The sequence below is a fragment of the Pelobates fuscus genome, chromosome 6 (genome assembly GCF_036172605.1).
Source record: "Pelobates fuscus isolate aPelFus1 chromosome 6, aPelFus1.pri, whole genome shotgun sequence".
Lineage (NCBI taxonomy): Eukaryota > Metazoa > Chordata > Amphibia > Anura > Pelobatidae > Pelobates > Pelobates fuscus.
Window position 1 is genome coordinate 271,354,810 of NC_086322.1, and position 27,857 is coordinate 271,382,666.

At 40.6% G+C, this 27,857-nt stretch overlaps 1 protein-coding gene across 1 annotated transcript in view; it reads right to left on the bottom strand.

Moving 5' to 3' along the window:
* Positions 1-4,155: 4,155 nt before the first annotated feature.
* Positions 4,156-27,857, bottom strand: part of SAP30BP (SAP30 binding protein) — a 31,123-nt gene continuing 7,421 nt past the window's right edge. The window contains exons 4-11 of the mRNA XM_063425474.1: positions 12,458-12,500; positions 9,983-10,071; positions 8,376-8,467; positions 8,207-8,267; positions 6,572-6,623; positions 5,696-5,754; positions 4,751-4,835; positions 4,156-4,639 (exon numbers count right to left, since the gene is read on the bottom strand). Of these exons, the coding sequence (XP_063281544.1) occupies positions 4,458-4,639; positions 4,751-4,835; positions 5,696-5,754; positions 6,572-6,623; positions 8,207-8,267; positions 8,376-8,467; positions 9,983-10,071; positions 12,458-12,500 (663 nt within the window). The 3' untranslated portion in view covers positions 4,156-4,457. The remainder of the gene's footprint in view (positions 4,640-4,750; positions 4,836-5,695; positions 5,755-6,571; positions 6,624-8,206; positions 8,268-8,375; positions 8,468-9,982; positions 10,072-12,457; positions 12,501-27,857) is intronic.

Genomic DNA, 27,857 nt, shown 5'->3' on the forward strand with positions numbered 1-27,857 from the left:
TGGTGGCTGAATCCTTCTCTATCAGATATCCACTGGTCATATGTTAGGACAGATACAAGTGGTGTCAGCTAGGGAGCTCATTTTGGCCAGCATGTTGTCCATTGTATTTACTTTTGACCTGTAGGCCAGGTTTGCTTCAACATTCTGGAACTCAGAGCAATGCGTCTGACTCATTAATTTTCAGTATCTGCTTATAGGCTGTTGGGTTCATCTACATATACACAACCGTAATTCAATGTATATCAACTGGCAGATGTCCTCCAGGAGTCTTTAAAGGTTTAGGGAAACACAGCCTATCATAGTTCAAGAGACCACTCAGAGGCTATCCTCACTTTATCTCTCAGACAATAAGAATTATGTAGCGGACCATTCCGGCAAAGTAATTTAGAATGGGTGCCTGATCTGATGATTATCTTCTGTCTGTGCCAAATCAGTTTGTTCAGAAGTGGGCTCTGCCAGTTTCCTCATTTCTTTTCAGTGAGCTATGGCACCAAAGCCCTGTGGAAAGCATGCTCCTTTTGTCTTGGGCATATATTACTTTTGATTATGCATTTCTCAAGAAGTATCTAAGAAAAAAAAAGGCAGAACTGATTGCCATTATATATTACCTGAACCAGTCAGCTTTGGTTTTCTCCACTAAAGAGGATGTCAGAGAATCTACAAGAGTTTCTTGCTTACCCCACAATGCTCTCTTTTTTATGGTCCAATTCTCCACCCAGACCCTTACCAGATCAGATTAACAGCTTGGCATTTAAGCAGAGCTCTTTAACTGTATTGGGCCTTTTAAGGTTCATAAAGATTCTACTATGACCAATTTGGAAGGTTTGTGCGGAGTCCAGATTCCTTGCTTAATGTCCTCTGCGAAGTAGGTTTTTAATTTATCCCGCTTTAGCACCTTGAGACTTAAGGTGTCAACCCCCTCTGCTCTGACAGGCACGCATTGAATCCTGGAGCCAAGGATATTCAATTTCTTTAGGGCAGGGTTTCAAATTATATCACCAGTTTATTCCTTCTCTCCTCCATGGAATCTTGCACTAGTTCTGCAGTTTCGGACCTCAAGCCCCTTTAAGACTTGTCACTACATCTTTTGACTTTAAAGACTCTGCTACTCGTTGCCTTAACCTCAGCCAGAGGTGTGTCTGAATTAGCAACTTTATCTTTCGAGGAATTTGTATGTGTTTTCATACTTATCGTGTGGTCTTATGTTCTGACTCATTTCCATCTGAAGGCCACGTCAGATTTTAATTTGAAAGAAGAGATTGTTCTCCCCAGTTTCTTTATGGCTCTGTCCTCTATGGAGGTAGAATGTTGATAAACACTTGAAGTGGCCGGATAACCTTTCATTGATTTTCAGTAAACGGAAAAGTGGAGGTGGTGTTTTAAATAGTTTGCCTCTCCTGGAGGATTTTGTAATGGACAGTCTGTTACAACCTCTACCATCAGCAGATGGATTGTGGAGGCGTACCTTCCAGGCCAAGAAGGATTCAGTAGCTTTTGAACTGAAAGCTTATTCCACCAGGGCTCTTCATCATGTGCAGCTGATGTGTGTCTTCTGGAAGATGGTATCTGCACATATTTGGGCTTCTGCCAATACATTTATCTGGTATTATCAGATCCAAGTTCGTGTTGCCTCTTCTCAGTTGTTTGGCAGAGAAATTTTCATCTGTGTTCTTCCTTAAATTAGGTTTGTCTGCATTTTTTTTCGGTTTTATTTTTCTTCATCTGGTCCCTCCCTTTTTTAGTTACAGAGTTATTACACATTTGTAATGCTGCCATTGATAGATAAGTCAAAATGTATTCATACCTATTAATTCTTTTCTCAGCTATTCCTACGGCAACACTACTTTCCTTCCTGACGTTTATGCTGATACTTAAGGTAACATACCTTTTCACACCACTGAATTTGCACTTTACTTGTTTAATTAATATCACTTTGTACCTTATGAGTATATTATCATATGCACCATAGACACTTTTTTCTGCACAGTGTCTATTTACTTGGCAGGTTCCGGTTTCCAGAGAAAGACATTGACCTGTGATGTTCTTCTGCTCGGAGTTCTATTGGACCATATAACACATTTTTAGTGACCGGCGCAACATACTCATTACAGACAGATATGGGATAACTGGGGGGAAAGGATAAGGGTACAGTTGTCTAAATTATTGCAAATACTATGCTATAAATTTCATGGTTCAGATAGGATTTATTTTTTTAAGCCAAGAATGTTTCAGGAATTACATTATCTATGATAGATGGGCTGAAATAATCTTAAGCATTGACCACAGGTTTTAAATAAAATGTGATAAAATGATGATGTATAGACTTTCTTAAAGGGGCGCTCTAAGAACCATAACCACTACAGGTTATTAATGTTTATATAAATATTGGCCAAGTGGCACAAGGAATTCCATGATGCCCAGTATGGCCCAATTAAGTAAACCAATAAGAGAATGTCAGTGAGACCAAAATAAATGAAGTGGTGCAGGTTGCATTAAATCAAATAAAAATAAATAAATAAAAAAAAAGGTACAGATGGGTGCCCTCTCAACCAAAGCATGGATTGTCTTTAAATTTAAAACCTAAATGGGTGGGACATCAAAAGAGTGGGTAGTACGATCTGTGCCAGGACATGAGTGCTCTACCCTCTGTCAAGCTGGTAATACAGTTCACAGCAATATATAATGGTAATGTCTGAATAAACTATCATTAAAATAGAGCATACAAGTGACACAAATCACTACATATTACATTGTATTATTATGTAATATTGCCCCACAGATAAAAAGGATATTAAAGAGGGACCCACAGATCACAAACTTTGGCAAGATAAGAAAGCCACAGAAGATTATTGGTGTAGAACAGTGGTTCCCAACCCAATCCAGGATTTAAGGATTACTCAATTGTGTCCAAGGTGTTTTTTTTTTTTTTTTTAAAAACACTTTAGACAACAGGGTAATCCCTAAATCCTGGACTGGTAGGGGGTACTTCACAATAATACCACTGAACGTGTAAAATGCACATGGCAGTAGTATTCAAAGTTTACATTAGTAGACGTCAGAATTCAAAATAGCAGCCCCCAAATGAAATGCACGTTTTATAGCTTTTACAGCAGTGCAAAACATGCACTTCTCCTGTGCTTCTAAATAGGAACAATACATAAATTTGGATAATTCCATCTTCCTACATTCCTTTCATCTCGTATCCCTGTCAACATTTTTGTTTTTTCTTTGGTGACTAACTTCACTCAATGGGGCAGGTATCAACATCTTAAAAAAACAAAAAACACATAATTTGCAAGATATCTCAAATCCAATATCCAACCAAACACTCTTTTGCCTAATTTTCCAAACTCAGAGTTCATAATCAGATATCTACTTTTATCCTCTCCTGCGCCCCCCATCCCGCTTCACCACCTTATTTAAAGCAGATCATCCTACACTTATTTATACTGCCATAACATGGATATCAAATATGTTCCAGTCCTCACTTGTTTCTCATGCACTCTATTAGTTCCTACAAAGACATCTTTTTTGCCGAACCACCTTTAGTGGATGCTACACACAAAGTTCTAGGGTCATCTTTCAAAAACCAAATTATTTGGAGAGGACATTTATAAAATTTTCCTTGTTCACACTTGACATCTCTGGTCTCTCTGAAACCAGTGTCTTGTGGTGCCCCCAGTTCCTAAAATAAATCAAGCCAAAACCAAAGCGTTTCTCTCCATTATGTTATCCCTTCTTGTTCCTTCCCATTACCACACACCTCTTCTTCTTGCTCATGGAACACACATTTATTTCACATCAGAAACTTCCTTCACGATCACTGCAACTCACCAACAACTCATGAATGCATACCTTTTAATTACTTCAACTCTTACAATATAGCCATCATCTTGACATCGATTTGTAATTTGCTTATTAGCCAATAGTGATATAGTCTAATTCTACCAGATGATGATGATGATGATGTTTTTGTCAATGCGTAATAACTAATAAAGCACCCTGTTATAAAAGAAAAGATAAAATAACAGACCGCCTCAGTTTAAGGACAATAGAAAACAGAGGATTTTTTTTTTGGTTTACTTTTTTCTATGTATCGTACATTGCAAGATATGATGTTGAACTTCAGGTGCTGGAAGCCATGAATATACAAAAAAAATAATTAATTTAATGAAGAATTAAAAGAAATAAAATATGTAGACAGGAAACCCGCTGTTTATAAACCATCAAAAGACTTCCAACCCAATATGAAATGTCCAGAAAACAATTCCAGCATCCAAAAACAGGATAGGTGGATCATCTTCCCTCTGATTATTGTCCGATCATAAATTGTAATAAAGCGCTTGAGTCTCATCGATAGTCCTGGTATCTCCTCAATACAAGTATAGAAAAAGAGTTCCAGGCTGTACAGAGTCATTTTTATTGTCAAATGTTCAGTCTGTAGGCCACCTTCTCTTTCACTGCTTGGCCTTTTTCACAATTGTACCCACAGCAGAGATGACTGTAGTTTTTGAGCCACTAGCACTGGTGGTTACTGTAACGACAGATGGCAGTGTAGCGGTGGTGGTAAGGATTGTGGGCTGCGAAATGGTGGTTATTGGAATAGCAGAGTCCCACTTGCTCTTTCTTTTCTGTGCATCTGGATGGAATGAAACATAAAATGTAACTGGTTATTAGCGGATTGGTTTAACCAATAACTTTCCTTTATCTATGCCCCCTAACCACAACAACCCAAGATGAATAATCTTACCAGCAGTGGCAGTTGTAGTGGTGCTGGTGGTTCCAGTAGGTGCACTTGTGGTTGTACCCTTCTTAGTGCCAGTTACAAACTCAATCTGTAAATGGTACAAAAAATAAAATAAAAATTACAATCATTGTACCGGCCTTTAAAATAGGTTACTATAGCATTATATAAATTATATCAATGATGTTCTCTAGAATATTTCATGTCTACAAATTGAAGCTCTAGAGATGTATAAAATAAATAAAATAAAAAATCAATTTAAAAATTAATCCGATATCTGCATAGGAACTCCCCAATATATAAAAGTTGTAATAGTAGAGGTAAAACAAATTAATGAAATAAATAAAACAAACAACTGTGAACACTTGCTTGTTTGTTTCCTACTAAATTTATGGTTTATATGATGCATTTCAGCTGTACTTTTCTTATATTGCAGTTTAAAACATAATTCAAGTCCGTAACGTTGCTGTAATTTTCTTCCACGGTGTATGTATGTGTGTGTCTGTGATGAGCATTAGTGTGACAATATTTTATCATAGCTTATCTTCACTGTACTTTTATGAGGACCTCAATTTAAAAAAAAAAAAAAAAAAAAAAAAACAATCTTCAATAAGAAATCTTTATTGAAACATATCTATATTTGTGTACCTAATTTTATATTAAATATATATATATATACACACACACACACACCAAGCTTTGAAGTTCCTGAGCAAGTGAACAGAGCACTCTAGAAGAAGAAAAACCACAAAACACATTGGGAAACAATTTGTGTTTGACTTTCCTCTTAATTTGTGTACAATGAATAGTTGCTACATATTCCAGTCATTCTTCATCATATTGAAACAAACGATATGTTGTCTGCCTTAAGCTCACCTTACAATCATCTTCCCACTTAAAGATGTCACAGACGCACAAGTCCCTGACTGTCACGTGTTAATAATGACTAACCTTTGTTCTCTCTTTTTTTGCTTTCTCCAGTTTGTCCATTTCAATCTTCTGGGCTTTAGCTACAAACAAAACAGAATAATGGAATGTCGACTATGAAAGTAGAATGGCTCCTTTAATTGACTCCACAACCATGAAAGCTCAAAATATGCGAGCTGTACAATTTCCACCTATGATGGTCTTTGCAATAAAATAAATACAAATTAAAAATAAAACAATTCCAAGCTAAACAAACACGCATTCATTATTTTTTTAAATTAGAAGCATAACAAACTTTTCCAAACATATGTACACATTTAAAATGCACATCCAGCATTTTCTCTTAAATAATATTTAGGAAGCCACCTGCTCATGCCAAGCACACACACCACTGACTTTCGTTGTCAAAAGCAGCTATATCGGGCATGTGAGAAGCACTTAAGCACTGTACCCAGCACGAAGCATCAGTATTATTCTGTATCCTCCTCAAAAAGAAGGGAGCAGAAAGTCAATGAGATTCCTGGCTAAAATGGACTTCACTGGAAGAGGATGAAAGCGTTCAAATTTGCAGTAGTGGAAAGGTATTCTTATTGCATTTTTATAAATATCAATGTAACATATGCAAATAATTAGGTGGATCCATATGAAGTGGCATTGAGGATAGACTGTGTCATATTTGGTGTGGGAGGTGGCTAGTGTAGGGAACAAATCTGCATAATCAGCTTTAGCAAGCCTTTGAATGAAAGAGAACTTCGCTTTTCTATACCTTAAATAGTACAAATAAATATACATTTTCTTCCCCATAGTATACAAACCGTTCCGAGACAGGTTCACTGTAAACCAGAAATAACCATCGCAAAGTAATAGGAAAACACAATGAAACATGCAACATACACTTACCAAGGCTCTCATAGTAAGAATCTTCTGACCATCCATGAGGGTCAAACATATCCTAAGAAAAGAAGAGAAGACTGTGAATTATGGAAATCAGAAGCAAGACTCCCTTTTAGTAGTAGAAATATATGTAGTGAAATTATGTTATACATAAAGCTTATGGCATGTCCTCTAAATGGCACATTCCTCAACATTACATCTAGATTGCATTAAAAAAAAAAAAAAAAAAAAAAAAAAAAAAAAACTCTGTCCAGTAATAAAATTCAGTACCTTAACCATAGGAAAGCAATGAATCAATGCTTGTGAAGACACGGCACGTCCTCATGCAAAACGTGAGTTAAACTCCGTGAAACAGCAGAAAGCATCTATAGTGGCTGTCTAGAATACATCCACTAGTGGCAGACTTAACAGTGCACTGTAAACATTGCAGTTTCTCTAAAAAAAGGGAACAGGGACACTGCACGCAGACCACTTCAATGAGATGAAGTGGTTTGGGTGCCTATAGTGTTCCTGAAGCATGCCTCCTCAGCCACACCCCACTCATGCCAGAAAGACTTCCTTATCAAAAATATGCACCTTTGTAAGCCGCTTTTAACTCACAACCAGGCTGCAGACATTTAGAGAAACCACAAACGATATTCTTACTACAGGTCTCACTGGGTCCTCTCCTAATGTAGATTGTTTTGTTGTTCAGTACCGTCATTGGCTGAGCTGTGATCATATCGTTAAGGTACGGAAGTCTTTTTATGGAGTAAGGAAGTCTTTTTTCTGGAGTGAGGGTGTGTGGCTAAAGAGGAAAGCTTAAGGCGCAGCATTCTTCAAAATGTATTCTATGCAAAATCTATAGACTTGAGCATTAAATAAATACAGCATAATAATGGGGCCAAAAGCGATCAAAGGCATTAATGCAGTACAGGCTCCTGGAGTGTCCCTTTAATCATAGAGAGAGTCTCATGACTCATCGTCATGGTACTATAATACATCTTAGAATAACCTGCGATCCTGTTGATATTACTTTCTTTCCTTTCATGTAATTTCCCTGATAATAAAGTTTTTTACGTTCTAGCTTTTCTTGGCCTAGAAACTACAAAACAGAGACTGGAATTATTATTCGCTACAAAGCTGAGAGAGCTTTCAATAAGCTACTGATCTGACTGCTCTACTAACCTTATGAATACCAAGTACTAACTTGGGTGTTTAAGCTGAGTTTTGCATTACTTGTGATGTTTTTATGACTATTACTTGAAAGGTTTGGGGATCATCATGGATAACTACAGTTTCCTTTAATTGCTTGTGTCACTTTTATATAAAATTAATGTGATAGTGGTTTTGGTGCCTGGAGTTCATTGGCACCATCCTTACTGTTAAGAGTCAAACTGCTTTCAAATAGTTTTATCATTTGCCTGGGGCACTTGGCCATCCACAGTTTGACCCCTCTTCACAGGCATTGCTAAAGCAAAAGTTTCCCTTTCAATTTTGCAATGTCTTTTTATTTTGGTCCAAATTTGGACAGAATTCATTGGATGAAAAGTGTAAGCGGACGTTCTTTGTGATTGAATTCTGTCCAAAGAAGGCAAATTCACAACACTGGTGGAAAAGTACGAGATGCACTTGTTGCATTTTTTCCTGTCTCACACTCACCTTTGGATAGTTTGTGCCCAGCTCATCAATGGAACAAAACTGGATGAGTTTCTCGTAGATACTGCAGAGGAGCAAACACACAATTAGTGGCGAGCGACATTTGGCAGACACACAAACAACATCCTTGAGATTTGCAGCCCAGCCTCATCTCCCATTACTGCACGCTCACCTGGGGTTCCGGAACTCCTTTTTCTTCTGTATAATATGATTCATGTCCGTTCCTTCTTTTAACTTTCTCTCATACAGTTTCTGAATCTTATCCTAAGGAGGGGTGGGAGGGAGAATCTGTTACATATACACATACACACACTCAAAAACACAAACATACACAGAATGGTTTCCTACCTGCTGCAAAAATCTAATTTTACTATTCTTTGCAACATGCTAGATCAGTATCCTATGCATGGGCTTGACGAACACCAGGAGCCCGTGACCAGTGGTTCACTGGTAGAAACTAACTTTCACAGAGAACACTAAACAACATAGCCACTAGAGTCCACTGTGACAGTTATGTAGCCAAGAGTCTTTAGGTGCTGTGCCATGATTCACTTTTAAAACAATTGCAAAAACACTAACACTACCTTCCATGTCATTCTCACTCAACCGGATTGACATTTATTGGCTGAGAGTTCTGGGATAACTTGCCACCAAAGCATAAATCATACTGGCTTTTGTTATGGGAGGGTGGATGAGAAGATACACACATTGTTCTGACACTAAAAACACGTTCCCTTTTTGAATATATTTTACCATAAGAGTGCAATGCCCACCATGTGATCATTACTCATCTCATCACCAGTGTTAATTTTGTCAACTAACAATTTTAGTAGACAAACTAAAATGGCTTTTTTAGTCAAAAGACAAAAGACTAAAACTAAACTGAAATTTGCCCCCAAAATTAACACTGCACAGAGGGGCTGTGGAAGGGGCAAAAGAGACAGACCAGGGCTTGGGATAAACACAAAGAGACACAGAGGGGCTGGAAAAGGGGCAAAAGAGACAGAGGCTTTAACTAAATCCATTAGATTTTATTTGTGCTGACTCATATCTCCAGTAGATTTAGTCGACCAACACCGATTCAGATGACTAAAATACGACTAAAACTAAAATGGCTTTTTAGTCAAAAGACTATAATTAAAACTAAATTGAAATTTGCCCCCAAAATTAACACTGCTCATCACTAGCATTTATAGAGCACTAACATAATCTGCAGATCTTTGCAAAGGAGAAGGGGCCTCTACTTAAACCAGCTTACTGTCTATTGTGAAGATTTAAGCAATAACTGCCAGGTCACAGATTTCGGCCAAACATTTTGTGAGGTTGTAACTTTGGCAGGAAGCATTCACAAATTTTGAACATTTACAGATCGGCAGATGTTTGGGTATAGATTTAGATCCTGCAAACCCTGAGGATGAAGCCTTAAGAATACACTTATACAGCAGTGAGGAAGTGAGCTGTTCTGCTACCCAAGCATATTCAGGTCTGTGCTAGACATGTTGCATCATGTACTGTTCTGGGGTGGAAGAAAGAAATGGGCTGTCTCTGTGCTCAGTGTGGCTTCTCACACCTACATTCTGCATTCCACACAGCTGTGCGTGGCCCTCCAAATTTTGCTGTCAAATGCGGTTTCCAAAATAAAATATGCGTCAGATTGGGCACTGCAGGAGTCGGGCCTTTGACGTAATGTAAAATGGTGTATTGCAATAACCCTGTCTGAAAGGCGGCTTCCCCACAGCTCAGGTTTTATAAACGAGATAATGTCTAGGTGCTATGTACCTGTAGGTGGTTAGAGCAGCGGCCTGGAGGTTCTGGGGGGATTTTGATGTCATCTGGTGACATGTTCCGAACTCTTTCAGAGAAAGATGCTGCAGGGAAAAAAGGTTATATAATGAATTGTGAGAAGGAAAGTAATTATAGCATTTACCAGCAAAAACAGCTGGGAAGGAGTTAACGGATAGCGATAAACATGACATTTACAGTGCTGCCAAATCACCGGATTAATTCCACTGTGGAAGGGGGGGGGGGGGTGTGGGGGGCTGGGTTAGGGAACAGAAATCCCAGAGCTTATTCTGCTCAAATTGCTTTATAACCCCCCCCCTCACAATACACAGTTAACAATTGCCTTCTGTATAACAGTGTGGAGTTACCAGCGACAACCCGATAATGATTTTATGTCTCTGCCTGTATTAAGCACTTCCGACTGTTAATGCAATGCGGAGATACCATGGAGTGAAGAAGTTGATTTTCACTATTTAACATTTTACAGGATACACAATTTTTAAAGAATGAGAATCTGAATAGCAGTTAAAGCTATAGTTCTGTGATGACTATTTTAGCTCAGTTTTGCTAGATCTACATATTAAAGATGATAATAAATCATATAGTTTTGCCTGAAGCAGTATGGGCATTGTAGGATGGAAACATCCAGTGTAGACACAAAAGGGACATTCTTCAGTGCTGTACACAGGTCATGCAAACACTAGTGCTAGGGTACAGCTTTCAGCTTTGGCTTTGTAAAAGGCGCTCAACACGCCAGAGAAGGAACAGTGCTCTATACAATCTCAGCACTGTGTTCTGTACAGCAGAGTGTGTGGTTACTGGCATGGAGTTGGAAAGGGCACAGATTGCCATCGTTCGACAATATGCATGACATTTGGAAAAGATTAAGATCAAGTCTATCATGCTATTATATGATTAGCCTTACTCTTTGCAATAACCAGTAACTCCTAAAACAGATGTGCAAATTCTGCATCACCTATCCTCATCGTGTGATAACCGACGGGGGCAGACAGGATGGAAAACCTCCAGTCACCTCATGATCCATCTATACCCTTTTTAGCACAATGTATTAGGTAGGTTTTCGGAGATCATTTTGCATTGCAACGCTAGCTCATTAGAGGTAATGATACACAAAATGTTTCTTATAATTAAAAGGGACAATTTAAGCACCAAAATAATATTAGCGGAAAAAAGCTGTTTTGGTGTATAGATCATGTGAATGCAGTCTCCCTGCTCAATTCTCTGCCATTTAGGAGTTAAACCACTTTGTTTTTGCAGCCCTAGCCACACCTCCCCTGGCTGAGACTCACACAGCCTCCCAACACACTTCCTGAAAAAACAGCTACAGTTTTTTTAACATTCATTGCAGGAGATAAGAATGTCTGTGCTGTAAAAATTTTACTTTTTTAATGAAATACTTTGTTAAGTCTAAGCCAGGGGAAATTAGGCTAGGGCTATATAAACAAGGAGATTTACACTTTTATATAATAGTCCCATAGAAAATTATTTAAAAAGCAGACAAACAATCCACCCAGCAATTGCAAATATACTTAAAGGACCACTATAGGCACCCAGACCACTTCAGCTCAATGAAGTGGTCTGGGTGCCAGGTCCCTCTAGTTTTAACCCTGCAGCTGAAAACATAGCAGTTTCAGAGAAACTGCTATGTTTCACTGGGGGTTAATCCAGTCCAGCCACTGGAGGTGCTTCCGCGATTCTCACTGTGAGGGAGGGAGCCTGGTGCTGGAGAAAAGGTAAGTGGCTGAAGGGGTTTTAACCCCCTTCAGCCCAGCGGGAGCCCTAATGACCCTATAGTGCCAGGAAAACGAGATGGTTTTCCTAGCACTATAGTGGTCCTTTAATTTAATTTAATTACATTTCTATTCACATTTACAGACATGTCCCAACCACCCAATACAGCAACACGTCACATACAGCTCCACTCTGCCCCAACAGGTCATAAGATGCAGTATATTAGACAGCACGTTTATTCCTACGCAATGAATTAGTGAGTGAACCCTGAAGGTAATTGCCGCAAAGCAGGAAATAGAGTGCCTGTTTCAGCAGACACATACTGGGAGACCTCTGTGTTTTGAAAAAAACGCCTGCATCTATTGCCAATAAGACCTCTAGGTATAGCAAGTACATCATTCATTTCTAACGGGCAGTACTTTTGAACTATAAAATATCTGACTATTCATGATGGAGCAACCATGTTCTTCTAAATAGAAGACAGACAGTATGAGCCGCAGAAATGTAAAAGGCATAGAACATGTTAGCCATTTTTTCGCCTCCCCTCCCCCCCCAAAAAAAGTTTTTAATAGCAATGCATAGTTTACATAAAACAGTGATTTATAAATTTTCTTGATTCAGCACATGCTGACTGTCATGCAAATAAAATACATTTACATTTTTTTTGTCTCCGCGCACGTACACATACAGGGACCAAGCAGATGTAGCCTGTATACTCACCCACAAGCTCCTGGGGGTCCCTCTTTTCCAGCTCAGATTGTTCCTGCAACAAAAAGAGGAGACAGAAAAGGTGAAGTTGTAAGGAGCAACCAGATAGGGCATTACCTTGCAGGTCAACTGAAAGTTTAGGGGACAGGCATGAAGTCAAATCCATAAATACTCAGAGGGCAGGTGAGAATGAAGCCCACATGGCGTAGGGATGTATGGATTTGTGATGAATCAGACTGCAAAACCAGATAACACAGTAACAGCAGCTAAATGGCCTGGAGTATACAGGATCAAAAGCAATAAGAGCAAATTAGTAATACGTAATGGGGAGCAAGTAATACAGGTTAGCACATTTGTGTAAGAAAATAAGTCAAAGGTCCCCCCCTAAGATCTTCCTCGCTGCTGACCAAACACCCTCCTTTAATAGGCAGATCTCTAATAAAGGCTAAAACCCGCAGTCAATTATAGGTTACTACGACGAAGCAGCAATCCCAAAAGGATGGTTATGAAGAATACTGCAGAATTTACACTGCACATTTATTATGTCACAGAAAAGTCTCCAGAATGAGGGCGTTAAATGGTTTGGATCTATGTTTTTCCCCTCTGGCTATTAATACCAATTCACATGGAACATGATGTAAAGAATATTGACAAAATACAAAATGCAGGACACTTTATGCAGAAAATGGTTTGAAAAACTCTTTTTCCCCCTTAGAACAGCATCCCTAAATCTTTTGTACATCATTGAGACCTTGTGGACTAGTACATGGGAATCGCAACCCCACATTATACTCCAATACAGTAAATGCCGAAGCCTTAACTACCAGATGTATTGATTATTACACGGCACAGTCGGCAACAGCTTATCAAGACTCACAAGAATATTTTTGTTATACTTCAGAAGATTGAAATATAGTACATTATATTATGCATTGGTAGTATTTATATAGCACCAACAAATTATGTAGTGCTTTATAAATACATAGTGATGATATAGTAAATGAAAGATAAGATAATGTTGACAGATACTAGGAATAAGGAGAGCCCCGGTCCAAGGAGCTTACAATCGACAGGTCTTATGTCCACTAATGGCTATAGGAAAAATTAACAGAGTGATTCAATAAAGTGAGAATTCAAAGTGAATTTCAAATTTAGCGTAAAAACAAATACCCAAACTGGGAAAAATACCTAAGTCATCGATGCTTTCTGTTCGGCTGATCTGGCTTTAAATTTGAAATTAAGTTTGAATTCTCACTATAGTGATTAACTCTGTACGAGTTGACGAACCACTCTCCCTAGGATTGAATATGTATTGTTAGCAAATACTTACCATGACAAACCTGAAAGAGTGACCTATCTCAATGGATGCCTGCCGCAGAAAGGCCCACAGATAAAGTTTAATGATACCACGATTGGAAAAATAACTACCTAGATTACAGTGTAAAAACAAACAAAAACAAACTTATTCCTTCAACTTTAATAAAATTTGAATTCTCTTGTAGGAAGCACAGCGTGTACTTTTTGTCTTTGCTGCCAAGAATAGCATCATATTGTCACATTAGATGTGGGATCACATGGACATCTATAAGACACCCCGTCCCGGTGCCAGCACAATGTATTATCTCATTGCACTCTATAGAAGAAAAATCTGAACAAGAAGTGGATACGGGGTGAGGGGGGTTGGAAGAGAGAACATAAAGATGTGAGATTCTTCGTTCTCCCAGACACTGTGGCTATTCATGACAGTCACACAAAGTGTTCCAGTGTTGCCTAGTAACCTGGCAGAAAGGAGAAGGGGTACTGCGCAGTGGACAACGAAAACGGTTTGCATCCTCACTCATAATAATACAGGGGAATGTGAAGTTCTGAGTAGACGGATGGGGTTTTCCTGATGCCGTGGTATTAGGAATACTGACTTTGCTCCATGTCGAGCACCACCAATAAAAAAAAAAAAAAAAAGATGTTCGCTTTTCCCAAGCAAATGCACATATTATCACACTGTAACTAACAGCTAGCACCAATAACTGCTGAAATCAGAATAAATCTGGGAGCTATACATTAGTTGAGAGATTCAAAAGTAGAAAATAGTTATAATTTAATTGATTGGTGGAAATGGGACGATGACTTGATTTTAAACTTTTCATATATTTGTAGTCATCATGAGGTAGCTCCATTTCACTGTCACACTGAACTAATACCATATATGAATAACAATTTCCTCAAAATAATCCTGAACCTAGCCCGCTCCTGACTGAAGGCAAGACAGATCAACAGTGATTATATATCCCAATACCGGCAATGTCTGAGACAGCCTGACTGATTTAGCAATGAACTTGCAATAAGTATTTAAAAAACATTTGAAGATTTGTAGATCTTCTGAAACGAAAATAAATTTTTAAACCAGTTTAATGGAGAGCATTGTGTAAATATATTAACAGTTTATTTTACGGAGTTATATTAATACGACTTTGGGTTGCTAGATACCCACGATAGGCGGATTGGGAAGTTTTGTTGGACAAACATTGTTGTCACTGTGATTTAAGAATAAAAACACAGAACAAAACTACCCATATATATGATTTATGTCCGTCTGGGATAATGAGACACGTTCTATTGTAAATAAGCCAGACAGACAGGACCTGTACTGTATCCCCTGGACCCTTTTGTGTGCCAAATGACTGGGATAGGTCATATTCACACAGTCACTACCCCTGGGGATGGTGTGATCTACAACCTGCAGGCTTCCTGACTGTATCCTGTCTCTGCAGGCAAACTGCCCAGCTTTGAAGGGCAGGAGTTGGAGGGCACAGAGACATAGCAAAGGGTAGAGCTACATAGAACAAGAGGATGGGAGAGGCATTTGAAAAATATTGTCCGAGAATGCAAGCTGGACAGGGGATCTGTTCAGACATGTGCCAAACCAGGTCCGTGAAAAGAAATAAACATTTTTGAAAAGTCCCAACACAGGCAGTGCACAACGATATAAAACAAAAATACAACTGTATACACACCACTAGGTTTTACAATAGCAAACAATCCTGGCATGTAGTTTTATTATTTTATGTTTTTAATTTATTTGCAATTTTTTGTAGTATACAGTAAGATTTGCAGGTCTTTACATTTATACAACTATCGTATATCAATAACAAACATCAAGCAGTTTAAGTGAGTCATATAATTTGTAGGCATATCGGCTCGCAGGCCCATTTATTGATGGGACTCGCAGGTCCATGTCCGATTCCAAGAGTGTATACAGGGAGTGCAGAATTATTAGGCAAATGAGTATTTTGACCACATCATCCTCTTTATGCATGTTGTCTTACTCCAAGCTGTATAGGCTCGAAAGCCTACCACCAATTAAGCATATTAGGTGATGTGCATCGCTGTAATGAGAAGGGGTGTGGTCTAATGACATCAACACCCTATAACAGGTGTGCATAATTATTAGGCAACTTCCTTTCCTTTGGCAAAATGGGTCAAAAGAAGGACTTGACAGGCTCAGAAAAGTCAAAAATAGTGAGTTATCTTGCAGAGGGATGCAGCACTCTTAAAATTGCAAAGCTTCTGAAGCGTGATCATTGAACAATCAAGCGTTTCATTCAAAATAGTCAACAGGGTCGCAAGAAGCGTGTGGAGAAACCAAGGCGCAAAATAACTGCCCATGAACTGAGAAAAGTCAAGCGTGCAGCTGCCAAGATGCCACTTGCCACCAGTTTGGCCATATTTCAGAGCTGCAACATCACTGGAGTGCCCAAAAGCACAAGGTGTGCAATACTCAGAGACATGGCCAAGGTAAGAAAGGCTGAAAGACGACCACCACTGAACAAGACACACAAGCTGAAACGTCAAGACTGGGCCAAGAAATATCTCAAGACTGATTTTTCTAAGGTTTTATGGACTGATGAAATGAGAGTGAGTCTTGATGGGCCAGATGGATGAGCCCGTGGCTGGATTGGTAAAGGGCAGAGCGCTCCAGTCCGACTCAGACACCAGCAAGGTGGAGGTGGAGTACTGGTTTGGGCTGGTATCATCAAAGATGAGCTTGTGGGGCCTTTTCGGGTTGAGGATGGAGTCAAGCTCAACTCCCAGTCCTACTGCCAGTTTCTGGAAGACACCTTCTTCAAGCAGTGGTACAGGAAGAAGTCTGCATCCTTCAAGAAAAACATGATTTTCATGCAGGACAATGCTCCATCACACGCGTCCAAGTGCTCCACAGCGTGGCTGGCAAGAAAGGGTATAAAAGAAGAAAATCTAATGACATGGCCTCCTTGTTCACCTGATCTGAACCCCATTGAGAACCTGTGGTCCATCATCAAATGTGAGATTTACAAGGAGGGAAAACAGTACACCTCTCTGAACAGTGTCTGGGAGGCTGTGGTTGCTGCTGCACGCAATGTTGATGGTGAACAGATCAAAACACTGACAGAATCCATGGATGGCAGGCTTTTGAGTGTCCTTGCAAAGAAAGGTGGCTATATTGGTCACTGATGTGTTTTCGTTATGTTTTTGAATGTCAGAAATGTATATTTGTGTTATATTATATTGGTTTCACTGGTAAAAATAAATAATTGAAATGGGTATATATTTGTTTTTTGTTAAGTTGCCTAATAATTATGCACAGTAATAGTCACCTGCACACACAGATATCCCCCTAAAATAGCTATAACTAAAAACAAACTAAAAACTACTTCCAAAAATATTCAGCTTTGATATTAATGAGTCTTTTGGGTTCATTGAGAACATGGTTGTTGTTCAATAATAAAATTAATCCTCAAAAATACAACTTGCCTAATAATTCTGCACTCCCTGTATGTGGGTAACTTCCCTTTACTTAAGGGTTCATACAGTTTTACTCCGTTATAACATTGATTCCTTCCCTTGAGCGCGGTGTTCCCCACGTTGCGAGTGTCCGACTAGTGGAGGTGGGAATGCACATTATTTCTAAAAGCATATTTATACGAGACCGTAGGTCAGAGGTTCCCTCCGCTTGATATATTTGAATGTTTAGTTCTAGATCGATGTGTAACGTGGTGGGTTTAATTTCTAAAGTAACAATGAAGGGGTATTAAATTGTTTATTGTTTGGTCTCACGCTTTCAATCTAGTGCGGGATTTTACACGTGCCATACAAGCTGATGTTTATTGCTCAGGGTCTAGTCCCCTCCCATGTCTGTTGACAGGGGAGTCTATGTTCTTTATCAGTTATTCTGTCTCGAGGGGGGCAGCAGTCTGCCCCTGATTATTTCTGTTTAAGTGATAGTAGTTTCTAATTTACTTATGGCGGAGCTCGAGTGTTGCTTGGATCTCTATTCACCTCCTCTGTAGTAGTTTTATTATTTGTGGCATGTTTCTAACTATCCCCTGCTTTGCTCTTCCATACAGATTTAAATACAGACACTATAAAAAGCAACAGGTATACTCCATCAATAAGCAGGACTGGTAGAACCACAAACGAATATATACTTTCAATTTTATATTAAAGGGATACTCCAGGCACCCAGACCACTTCAGCCCATTGGAGTGGTCTGGGTGCCAACTCCCACTACGCTTAACCCTGCAGCTGTAAATATTGCAGTTTTCATAAACTGCAATAATTACCTTGCAGGGTTAAGTCCTCCTCTAGTGGCTATCAGACAGCAACTATTAGGAATTCCGTGTTCTTAGAACACGAAAAGTGTTTTAAGCGACGCTGGATGTCCTCACGATATGTGAGGACTTCATGCGCCGCCAAAATTCCCATATGCGCATTAGACCTCCCAATAGGAAAGCATTATTCAAAGCTTTCCTATTGGGAGGTCTAATGCGCATGCGCGGCATTGGCATTAGGTCTCCCCCGCCGGCTGACAGCGGGGGAGGAGAGTAGGCGGGACCTGACCAGCACCAAGAGACTCCAGTAAGTAGTTTTAACCCCTTCAGCAACTTGGGATGGGGGGTGGGAGGGAGAGGGGCACTACAGGGTTCTGCAGTGCCAGAAAAAACTACCGTATATACTCGTGTATAAGACGATCTCATTTATAAGTCGAGTGCAGTTTTGTGACCAACAATTGTGAAATATGCAATGCCTCGTGGATAAGTCGAGGGTAAAACTTGGTGCTATGAAATTCTGTGATTTTTATAATTATATACACACACACACACTGTGTGTGTATATAATGCAGAGTGTGTGTTTGCATGAGTGTGTGTGTATATAATGCAGAGTGTGAGTAGTGTGTGAACTGGGAGGGGGGGAGGGCATTTTTATTATTTTAATTTTTATTATTATTTTAATTATTTTTTTATTATTTATTTTAATATTTTTTTTGTCCCCCTCCCAGCTTGTTAACTGGTCAGGGAGGGGGGCTATATAATTCCCTGGTGGTCCAGTGGATGGGCTGTGAGGAAGCGTTTACTTCAGCTCTTCATGCCGCGCGGAGGACGGCCGCGGCTCTCGCGAGATTTACAGTGGGAGCTGACCGGAAGGGAGGAGAAGGGAGCTGCAGGAAAGGTAAGTAAACGCTTCCTGCCAGCCCCCAACAGGACCGCCGGGCTTGTAATGAGCCCGGCGGTCCTGGTCTGTATTATGGCAATGTAAGTTGTCATAATACAGACAGTGACACGAGTATAAGTCGAGTGGGGTTTTTTCAGCACAAAAAATGTGCTGAAAAACTCGACTTATACTCGGGTATATACGGTAATATGTTTTCCTGGCACTGTAGAATCCTTTTAAGTTGTAGTTTGTGGAAAATATCTATGCATACCAATGTAATGTATAACTATGCTCGATATCTGGACACTCCCACAGTGCATATCATGCCTAGTACAGGGCTGCACACTTAGCATGTAGGGAAAGCTTAGACCACATGCAAAACATGTTCTCAATGCAATCTCTATGAAGGCTGGGGTCAGGACGAAATCAATGCAAGCCATTAAGAGCCAGAACTACAGATTGCAGGGCGCAGAGTACTTTAAAAGATCTTTGGTAGGGGGGCGAGGCCGGGCCGCCATGCCGGCTGGACGCGTGTAAGACCAGCTCCCGCTATGGTCCAGCTTTTTGCCTCACTTGGCGGGTTCAGACCAGCACCCGAGGCCACAGAGCGAGCCCCACACCAACTTGGGGTACTACCACGACCTTAAAGCCTGGAAAAAACAAAACCGCTCTCCCGTGGCAAGACATCCAGCAACTGCGGCCTACCTGGGCGGTGAGTGCAGTGGACGGCCGCCATTCCGCTATCCTGCCTGGGGGCAGTAAGGAGACAGCCTCGGTGGCCCTGGCCCCTAATCCCCCCCCCCCCCACTGGACCAGTGGGTTATCTCGGTCCACCCTGGGGCCCTAAGCATACCAGCACTAGACGGAGGACATACTCACCTCGCAGGAAGGCGGCGGAGACTGCTCCGAACCTCGAGCACTCTGCAAAGATGGCGACCTCTCTCGGGGCTCTTGGTGCCCGATGCAGGCAAATGTGGCAATGGTAAGAATTGCAGCTTTCGGGGCTCAAACCGGGCGCTAACAATAGACACCAAGGCCCCACAACAGAGAATGCTGGAGGCCCTGCCACTACATAATCAGGGTGAAAATGGAGACCCTGCAGCGAGACGACGCTCAAAGACAGGACACAGCCGGAGTGGCAGTCTGGATGTGTGCAGCCACATGCAGGGACGGAATCCTAATAGTGGAGGGGACTGAGTGATCTCTCTGTGGGGACTGAGGGCACCTCTTCATGCTTAACTTGCAGCAACTCCGCTTAACATAGCCTTGTTTAGCACTTTCATTTTAATTTTCTTTCTTAAAACACTCTGCTGGCTAGCAAGAAGTGGAGGGTCTCAGGGATCATTAGCAACAGTGGCATAAGTACTTCTGATATGTTAACTACCGTTTTAGCTTAACCTACAACCCAGACCTGTGTTACTCATGTTACTAATAACTAGGCTTATGCTCAGATTAAACTTGTTTATATATAATAACATGCATCAAGCTACTAATCTCATACAAGCGACTGCACACATGCCTTAGTATAACACAACTACTTCACAGCGACACAGGAAATTTTAGATAATAAAGCTATGACACTCAACATAAATACTACTGTTATGCTATGGTTACCAATCGACGAAGTAATACATTAAGACCCAGCCTGTACTTAGCTTGTCTTATAAACCAAAAAATGTGCGTTTAATCTGAATGCTGTACAACAGTTAACCAATATGTGTTTTTTCAACGGTTTGCAAATGCTGTTGTGGCATTATTGACATACGAATGTTATTCCATGCACAACTAAAATAAAGAATTATAAAAAAAAAAAAAAAAAATAGATCTTTGGTATAAGTATGAGTCCATGTTTAAAAGTCCTTTTACACGGATATCTTTTCTACTGATTTCACCAACTCAATGTATGGATAATATTAATTAAAGGAACACTCCAAACCCTTATTGTGCTGCAACAGGCTGATGTACTTTAGGGGTTATTATCAGAGAGTGTACCCTTCTTTCTCACGTTAGTAAAGTATGATTTCAAGTGAATTCAGAACTTCTATAAAGCTTGTGTGGTGACATTCTGTTATCAAACTAATATGGTGACCAGGGGTCATGTGACCAAGCTCATGTATGCCTGTCTCACAGTGGGATAAGCTTTACCTTTGATATGGTAATTCAATACCTTTACAGGTCAGGAAAGAGATAACCACTCCCCCCTATCCCCATTCCTTCCTGTTCCTTCTTGGCTGTGCTACTAAGCAGACCCGTAAGCAGACATGGGTTAATTTTTTATCATGGTGAACGGTGAGTGGGATCTGGTGATTTTATAAGATTTAGTTGTTATTGTTAGTAAGGTTGTTGTTGCTGTTGTTGTTGGTATAGTCAGTTAGATTGTGTGTCATTATTTGTATGTTGTTGTAGTTTTGTCTCTGAATAAATATTTGTTAAAGTAGACGGACCAGAGTTTATATGTGTATGCGTACATAATAATTTATAGAGTTTGGTAATACACCACAGCTTGTTCTAGCTATTCACTTCCGGATTTCTTTTTTGCCCAAGCACAAAGCAATACACTGAGAAGAACGGGATCCATAAAGGAGTAATAAAGATCTCCCGGTTAGCAGAGCAGCATTGCATTGAGGAGACCCTCACGCAGGTAGATTACACGTAACAGGGAGGAGCCCCACCATCTCAATAGATTCCAAAACACTGCAGCGGTAAAAATAAAGGGTTTGACTTTGTTCACACCTTAATGGATGACAGTATGTACCAAATGTATTAGGCCCGGTGGTTGGGTAAAAGAACTGTAAACATGATTAATAACTTAAAAGGACAATAAAATCATTAAAACATAACAGACCTGTTATGGACCTGCAATTTCCTTTGTCACATTAACTATCAATATCATGTCATTATCTGCTTATGCTCCTTTCTGTGCACTTCAAAAATAAAGAATTATAAAAAAACAACTGTAGCTTAATGGAGGGGTATTGGTGTATAGCTCATGCCCCTGCTCAATTATCTGCCATTTAGGAGTTAAATCACTTTGTTTATTCAGCCATAGCCACACCACCCTGCATGTGACCTATAGTCTCGCTAAACATGTACTGTAAATAGGTTTAAGGGTTTAAACTTCCTTTACTGCTCAGTCTGTTTAATTTAGAATTTCTTATCTCCAGCTCTGTTGATAGCCTGCAGTAGCCCCCTATGTGTGATTAAAGTAAAAAAGGGCAGTATATAACTTCTAAAGTAAACACACCATGCTGTCACACCAGATTTAAAATGCAAAAAACATTTCTTCATAGAGGCTGTGAGTCACAGCCAGGGCTGCATAAACAAACAAAAGTGGATAAATGGTAGAGAGTTGAACAGTCGGACTGCAGCAGCATGATCTATACACTAAAACTGCTTCACTGAGGTTAAGTTGTTCTGGTGCTTAAGAGTATCCATTTAACATCTGCTAAGAATAGTGATACAGCAGAGGGTATTGTTATTTTGATTAATGTACAGATTTTTGGACCCAATTTAGAATTCAAAATAGATTCCAGCATGTAGTTGCAAAAAGTAGAGAGAGACAACTGTACCACCCCTGGTTAAACAACTTTATAATTTCTACAACTCAAGAAAAAAAAAAATGAAAGAAACAGAACATTCCCTTAAGATATTCACTGCATTCTTTATTGATTTATTATAGCACAACGCGCAGGTTATACTCTGATGTACTCGGTCTGTGACAAATATTTGAAACTTTGCATTAGTCAAGTTCTGGATGAAGCCTGTAAACCCGAGAAATGAGCAATACTTCACGCAGAACCACACCAAGGATGGGGCAATGCCCAAAGGTGATAGAAAATATACTCCATACAATTCACTTCCTGTTCTCCTCCCTGTCTGCATGCGTTTGTAGAGGCACGCCTGTGTGAGCAATGGCAGGTATTCAGGGCCGCGGGGAAGGAATGGTATGTAGGAGCATGCAGATGCCTGCATGAAAAACATAACATTGCCCGCCCGGTATGGGCTCATTTGCCAGAAAACAGCATATCTGGTTCTCGATACATTATTTCGCTGGCCGTGTGTAGCTTTAATACCATTTTCTCCTGCACTTATGTTTGTAGTTTGGTTCAGGTGCTCGTATACATGACCTGCATGACTCATGGGCCATCTTTAAAAAATATATATTTTTTAAACTTAAATCAAAGCCGCTATAAAACGAATAACTTTGTTCAGCTCATACCTCTCCCAGCTGTACCAGAAATGGCAAATAAAGCAATAGTTAAGAAAATAAAGTGCCGGCTGGCCGCTTTAATTTGAGGGAAATTATTCCCGAAAATCATAAACTGTGCAGAAATTAGTGCCCTTTTTATACAAAGACGATATGTACATAAAGCAATTCTGGAGCAATGTTTTTAAAGTGAAGCAATCGCTATGGAAACCAAACGGAATGTCCGGCGTATGTGCCAGGCAGAGCATCGCCAGGGAAGATACTCAACATCCTGAACAAGTCGTCTTAAATTCCCATTTACGTCTGTGCCTTATTCGCCTTTCCATTCAGTCTTAGTTTAGTGAGATCATAAAACACAAAAAAAAGGCTAGGTGCTCACTACAATAAAAAGCGGAAACAGGGGGCGGGGCCTGACCGGGGAGCTGAGCAGACACGCTTTCAGCGAGCTCCCAAGCCTGGGCCCGATTTTCGGCGATAAACTGAGGAAATCTTGCCTGAATCGGTCCTGCCAACACAGCAACCGGCACCATGCAAACTGAGGCACAGAATGACACCTTACAAGCCTGCACATATGCTGAGAAACTGGGCCGGGAACTTTGGGCCTACCACGCATGGGGGATGGGAGAGACGGCCGCTCTCCTGACCCGCCGAAACAAGCAGCACCCGCAGCATCGGGCCTTCCAACCCCCCGCCCCCCCGGGACCAGCGGGGGTTATCCTGGTCCACACAAGCTTGTACCCGAAACCTGAACTAAGCGTAATGGGTGAGAACAGCCGAGAGCGCGAAACGAGAGACCAAGCGACCGCACCTAAAATGGCGGCAACAGGCCCAATTATAGACCAAACCTCCACCCAGCCTCTGCATGAGCGGCTTGACGCTCTGCTCAACCGTTTCTGGAAGATGTTGGAGGAGCGGTTGGCACTCCAAACCTCTAACTGAATGGAAGAGTCAAGGCAGCCCCAAACTGCGAGGCAGAGTGAGCAGACCCCAGGAACAACCGCCACGCACCGACGGGCGGTACACCCACCCGGGCAGGGGTACGCTAGGAGACTCCCTCCTATACACCTACCACATCGCCGGAGAGCCGCCCGCCGCAGGCGGCGGATGACCAACAAGACCCTCCTCAGCGCCCATAATGGGAAAGACCCGGCCCCGAGAGGCAACCGAGTCTGTGGACATAAGGTGCCAACCCCACACTATGCCCAGAGGAAGGGAGAAGCCCCCTGCAGCAACCACTTCCATTTCTCGCTGACCCACCCGCAGTCGCTGCCGGTGATACAGCCCAGAGGGAGCTGGCGCGACCCACGTCTACCCGGTCACGCAAGCAGAGCTACCAGAACAGGCATCGGGTGAGGTAATCCAGGAACCTGCAGGTTGCGGCCCCCATCTAACAATCCAGCCCGCGACGCAGTAACTGCGATTTGACCAACCGAACTATGGACTTTCAGCATTTAATAACTCACATCAGCATGATACAGTACGGATTCTAGCTCTGTCTTAGCAAACATAGTGGCCATATACCCTGACATAGGGCAGAGAGCTTTGCTCGGGTTTTTTTTAAGTGTGATAAAATGTGCAGTGGTACTGACGAGAAGCACTAACGGATTACCCGAACCAATTGCACAACAATAAGGTTATGCTACAGTTATTATGTATATATTTGCATGTCTATAACTGAACTGTACCATATCATTTCAGTTTTACACTGTATCCTGCTACCTAGTATATACAGCTCTACCATAGTGGCAGCTCAGAGAGTAAATTCTCAGCTGATCGCATACTGTCATATCTCTGCTTAGCTGATGCTGCTGTTGACAAGCTGGATTAACCTATTAGCTTCTTTTATAACCATAACCTGCAAGGACCTTACACAGCATGATGTTTTACCTGTCTCTTTACATTTAACAAATTAGCCTTACTGTGCTCTTTACGATATAATAAGTGCATATAGTTTTGCCGTTCTCGTTACCACTATGCATGCCACCCTGCTGTCTCTTACTCTATAACACTCTTGGGATCGGATAATTATCCTCATGATGATTATGATTTTCTTGTTCTTAAGCCTGGCGCAAATTCCCAACGTGTTTCTACCCATGTTTTACTAGCCAATTATTAGCCTGTTACTGCCAAGATTCTGCGCTATTAAGCCGTGTATATCATTTATATTGATCCTCACCCTGACATCTTTACTTTAATTTGTACCACTTAAGTTAAGCTTGTTCTGTTAATCCTAAATTGAGCGTATACTGTCTAACCGGGTTTCTCCAGAGGTCTGGTTATAATATTTCTGCGACTTACCAATCGGATCTTCTGGTCCATAGCCTGTATTTTCAAGCTAAAGTTTAACAACAAAAATTTTAAAAAAATGAGGCATCGCAATCCTGGAAACACTATCTACTCTCTGATTGATGTAACAACCCTATGCTGTAAATCTCTTGAATGTTTCCCCCTATTTTTCTTCTGTACCCCATTCTACATGCCTTAATAAAAGAAAGATTGACAAAAAAAAAAAAAAAGCGGAAACAGGCAGCAGTGACCCAAGTAAGGACTCCCGAACGTTACCACAATTTAAAATACAAGAGAACCAAAATGTGGAATAACTGCTCCTAGGTCTGTTAAAATACACTTGTTAACCCCTTTGTGTCCCTCTAGCATGTAAGCTCACTTAGCAGCAGAGGCACAGAATTACATATCCCATAAACTCCTGCTGAATAGGAGATAATGGGATAAGTCCACACCCCAGAGCACAATGAGAGAAGTCTAAATATCATTCTTTTTTGCTTTAGTTTGTACTTTAAATCTTTTTCTTTTTTTTTTATTCATCATATAGAAAGGGTATTAAAACTCCAGCCTGCAATGTAGCTTTGACGTTGACAGTCTGCACTATATTGTTTTAGTTTCCTATCCCAGCAAAAGAAATAACATCATTTGTATTTCTGTAATAATACTTCTGATTTGAGATGGCTTAAATAATTAAATAGCATGTATTCTCCAAGATTGCAATGTCTATGATATGAACATGCACCAGATGGCTTGCATGGAGGTTTGGGAAGAGGCATTCTGCAAGGTGTGGTACATTAATCAGACTTGTAAACCAACACCGTGGGTTAATGATTTCTTGAATGAGCAATCTCAGAGGTGAGTGTAGCGGAAGGGCTGAGTCCACACCACTGAATGGGACAATATTTAACACTATGCAGCCAACTGTGACGTGTCACCTATCTTTCAAATAAAATGCAGTTTACCATCCAGTATGTATGTTATAGATTTCTATAAAACCATTCAGCATATGTGACCACATATAGTGTCTATTGCAGCTCATGTGCCATATGGTGCTCTAAACAGTATTGGACATTTTGGGACACTATAAGAACCATAAACATTTTATTTGGCTTACATTTGTAAATGGGCCAGGTGCCCGTCCATGTCTACATTCGGTTGCTTTTTATAGCAGAGACTTGTAAAGATCAGAACAACAATGGTATTTACTTCTATTGTAGCTAAAACATAATCCCTGCAGGATAGGCATACATCATAATAGTCCCTGTACCTTTTGATTGCCTCATTACAGCTTTTAATGAAAAAGCCAATATTGCATCCATGACTAGCTCCATCCTTGCAAAAATAAAATAAAAATAAAAGATTAACTGTCTGGTGGAGAGAACTGCATAATTGGATACTTGCAGTAAACACAAACAAGAAGAGGAACCCTGCTCCCCCAAAAATACACACATACAAAACCCCAAAACCAAAACAACACAAACAGGCTTGGATCTACCGATAGTGACTGTACAAAACTAAAGGCACCCTGCCATACAACATATTTAAAAGTAGTTATTATTGTGTAGTAGAAGTCACACGGAACAAAGTCTGAATTTTGGACCTACTCCGCTATGTCCCTATCCATGGTGCGCAAGCAATGACTGGACACTGCATAATACAGTTATATTCACAACTATGAATATGTTCTGATATTCCCCAAAGCAGAATTGACAGTCACAGCATTTACTAGGCCAGGCATAGGCAACCTTCGGCACTCCAGATGTTTTGGACTACACCTCCCTTGATGCTCTGCCAGCATTTTGGATGTAAGAGCATTACGGGGGATGTAGTCCACAACATCTGGCGTGCCGAAGGTTGCCTATCCCTGTCCTAGGCTTTAGTAAAGATAGCTTACTTCTGGATGCATGCACCCACAAGATGTATGTGGGCTACACTTGTGGGGACTCATTATTTACAGTAACCATCTTTGCAGTTTTACCTATGTTAATGAGCTCATCAACAGATGTGCATCGATAGATACACTAAGATACAGATTTTTAGACATTTCCTACTCGTTTAGCCAGTACGGTAAGCTTTCAGCACTACATACGAGGACTTTAATGTCTGCCATGAGTCCCTTTAAAGAAAGTCATGAATTTGTACCCTGCTCTGAAAATCAGAAAGTGTGTGCCTGCAAGCTACACTTCCCGAGCCCAACCCTTGCAGACGTCCCAGAAGAAAGAACTTGTACACCCGCTGGCTAATTCGACCTCGGTTATAAGAGGAAATCAAAGCTTTGATCACTCCCTCTGGTAGGAAAGTTTCCAAGAGCCTTTCACATACACACGAAAACAAAGGGTACTTGTAACCAAGTAACGCGGTTATAATAAGCCTTAGTGATTTCCACACAGTAATACAAGGAACAGCCTTTATTTGGGGGGGGGGGGGGGGGGGGGGAGAAGAGGGGTGTGTGTGTGT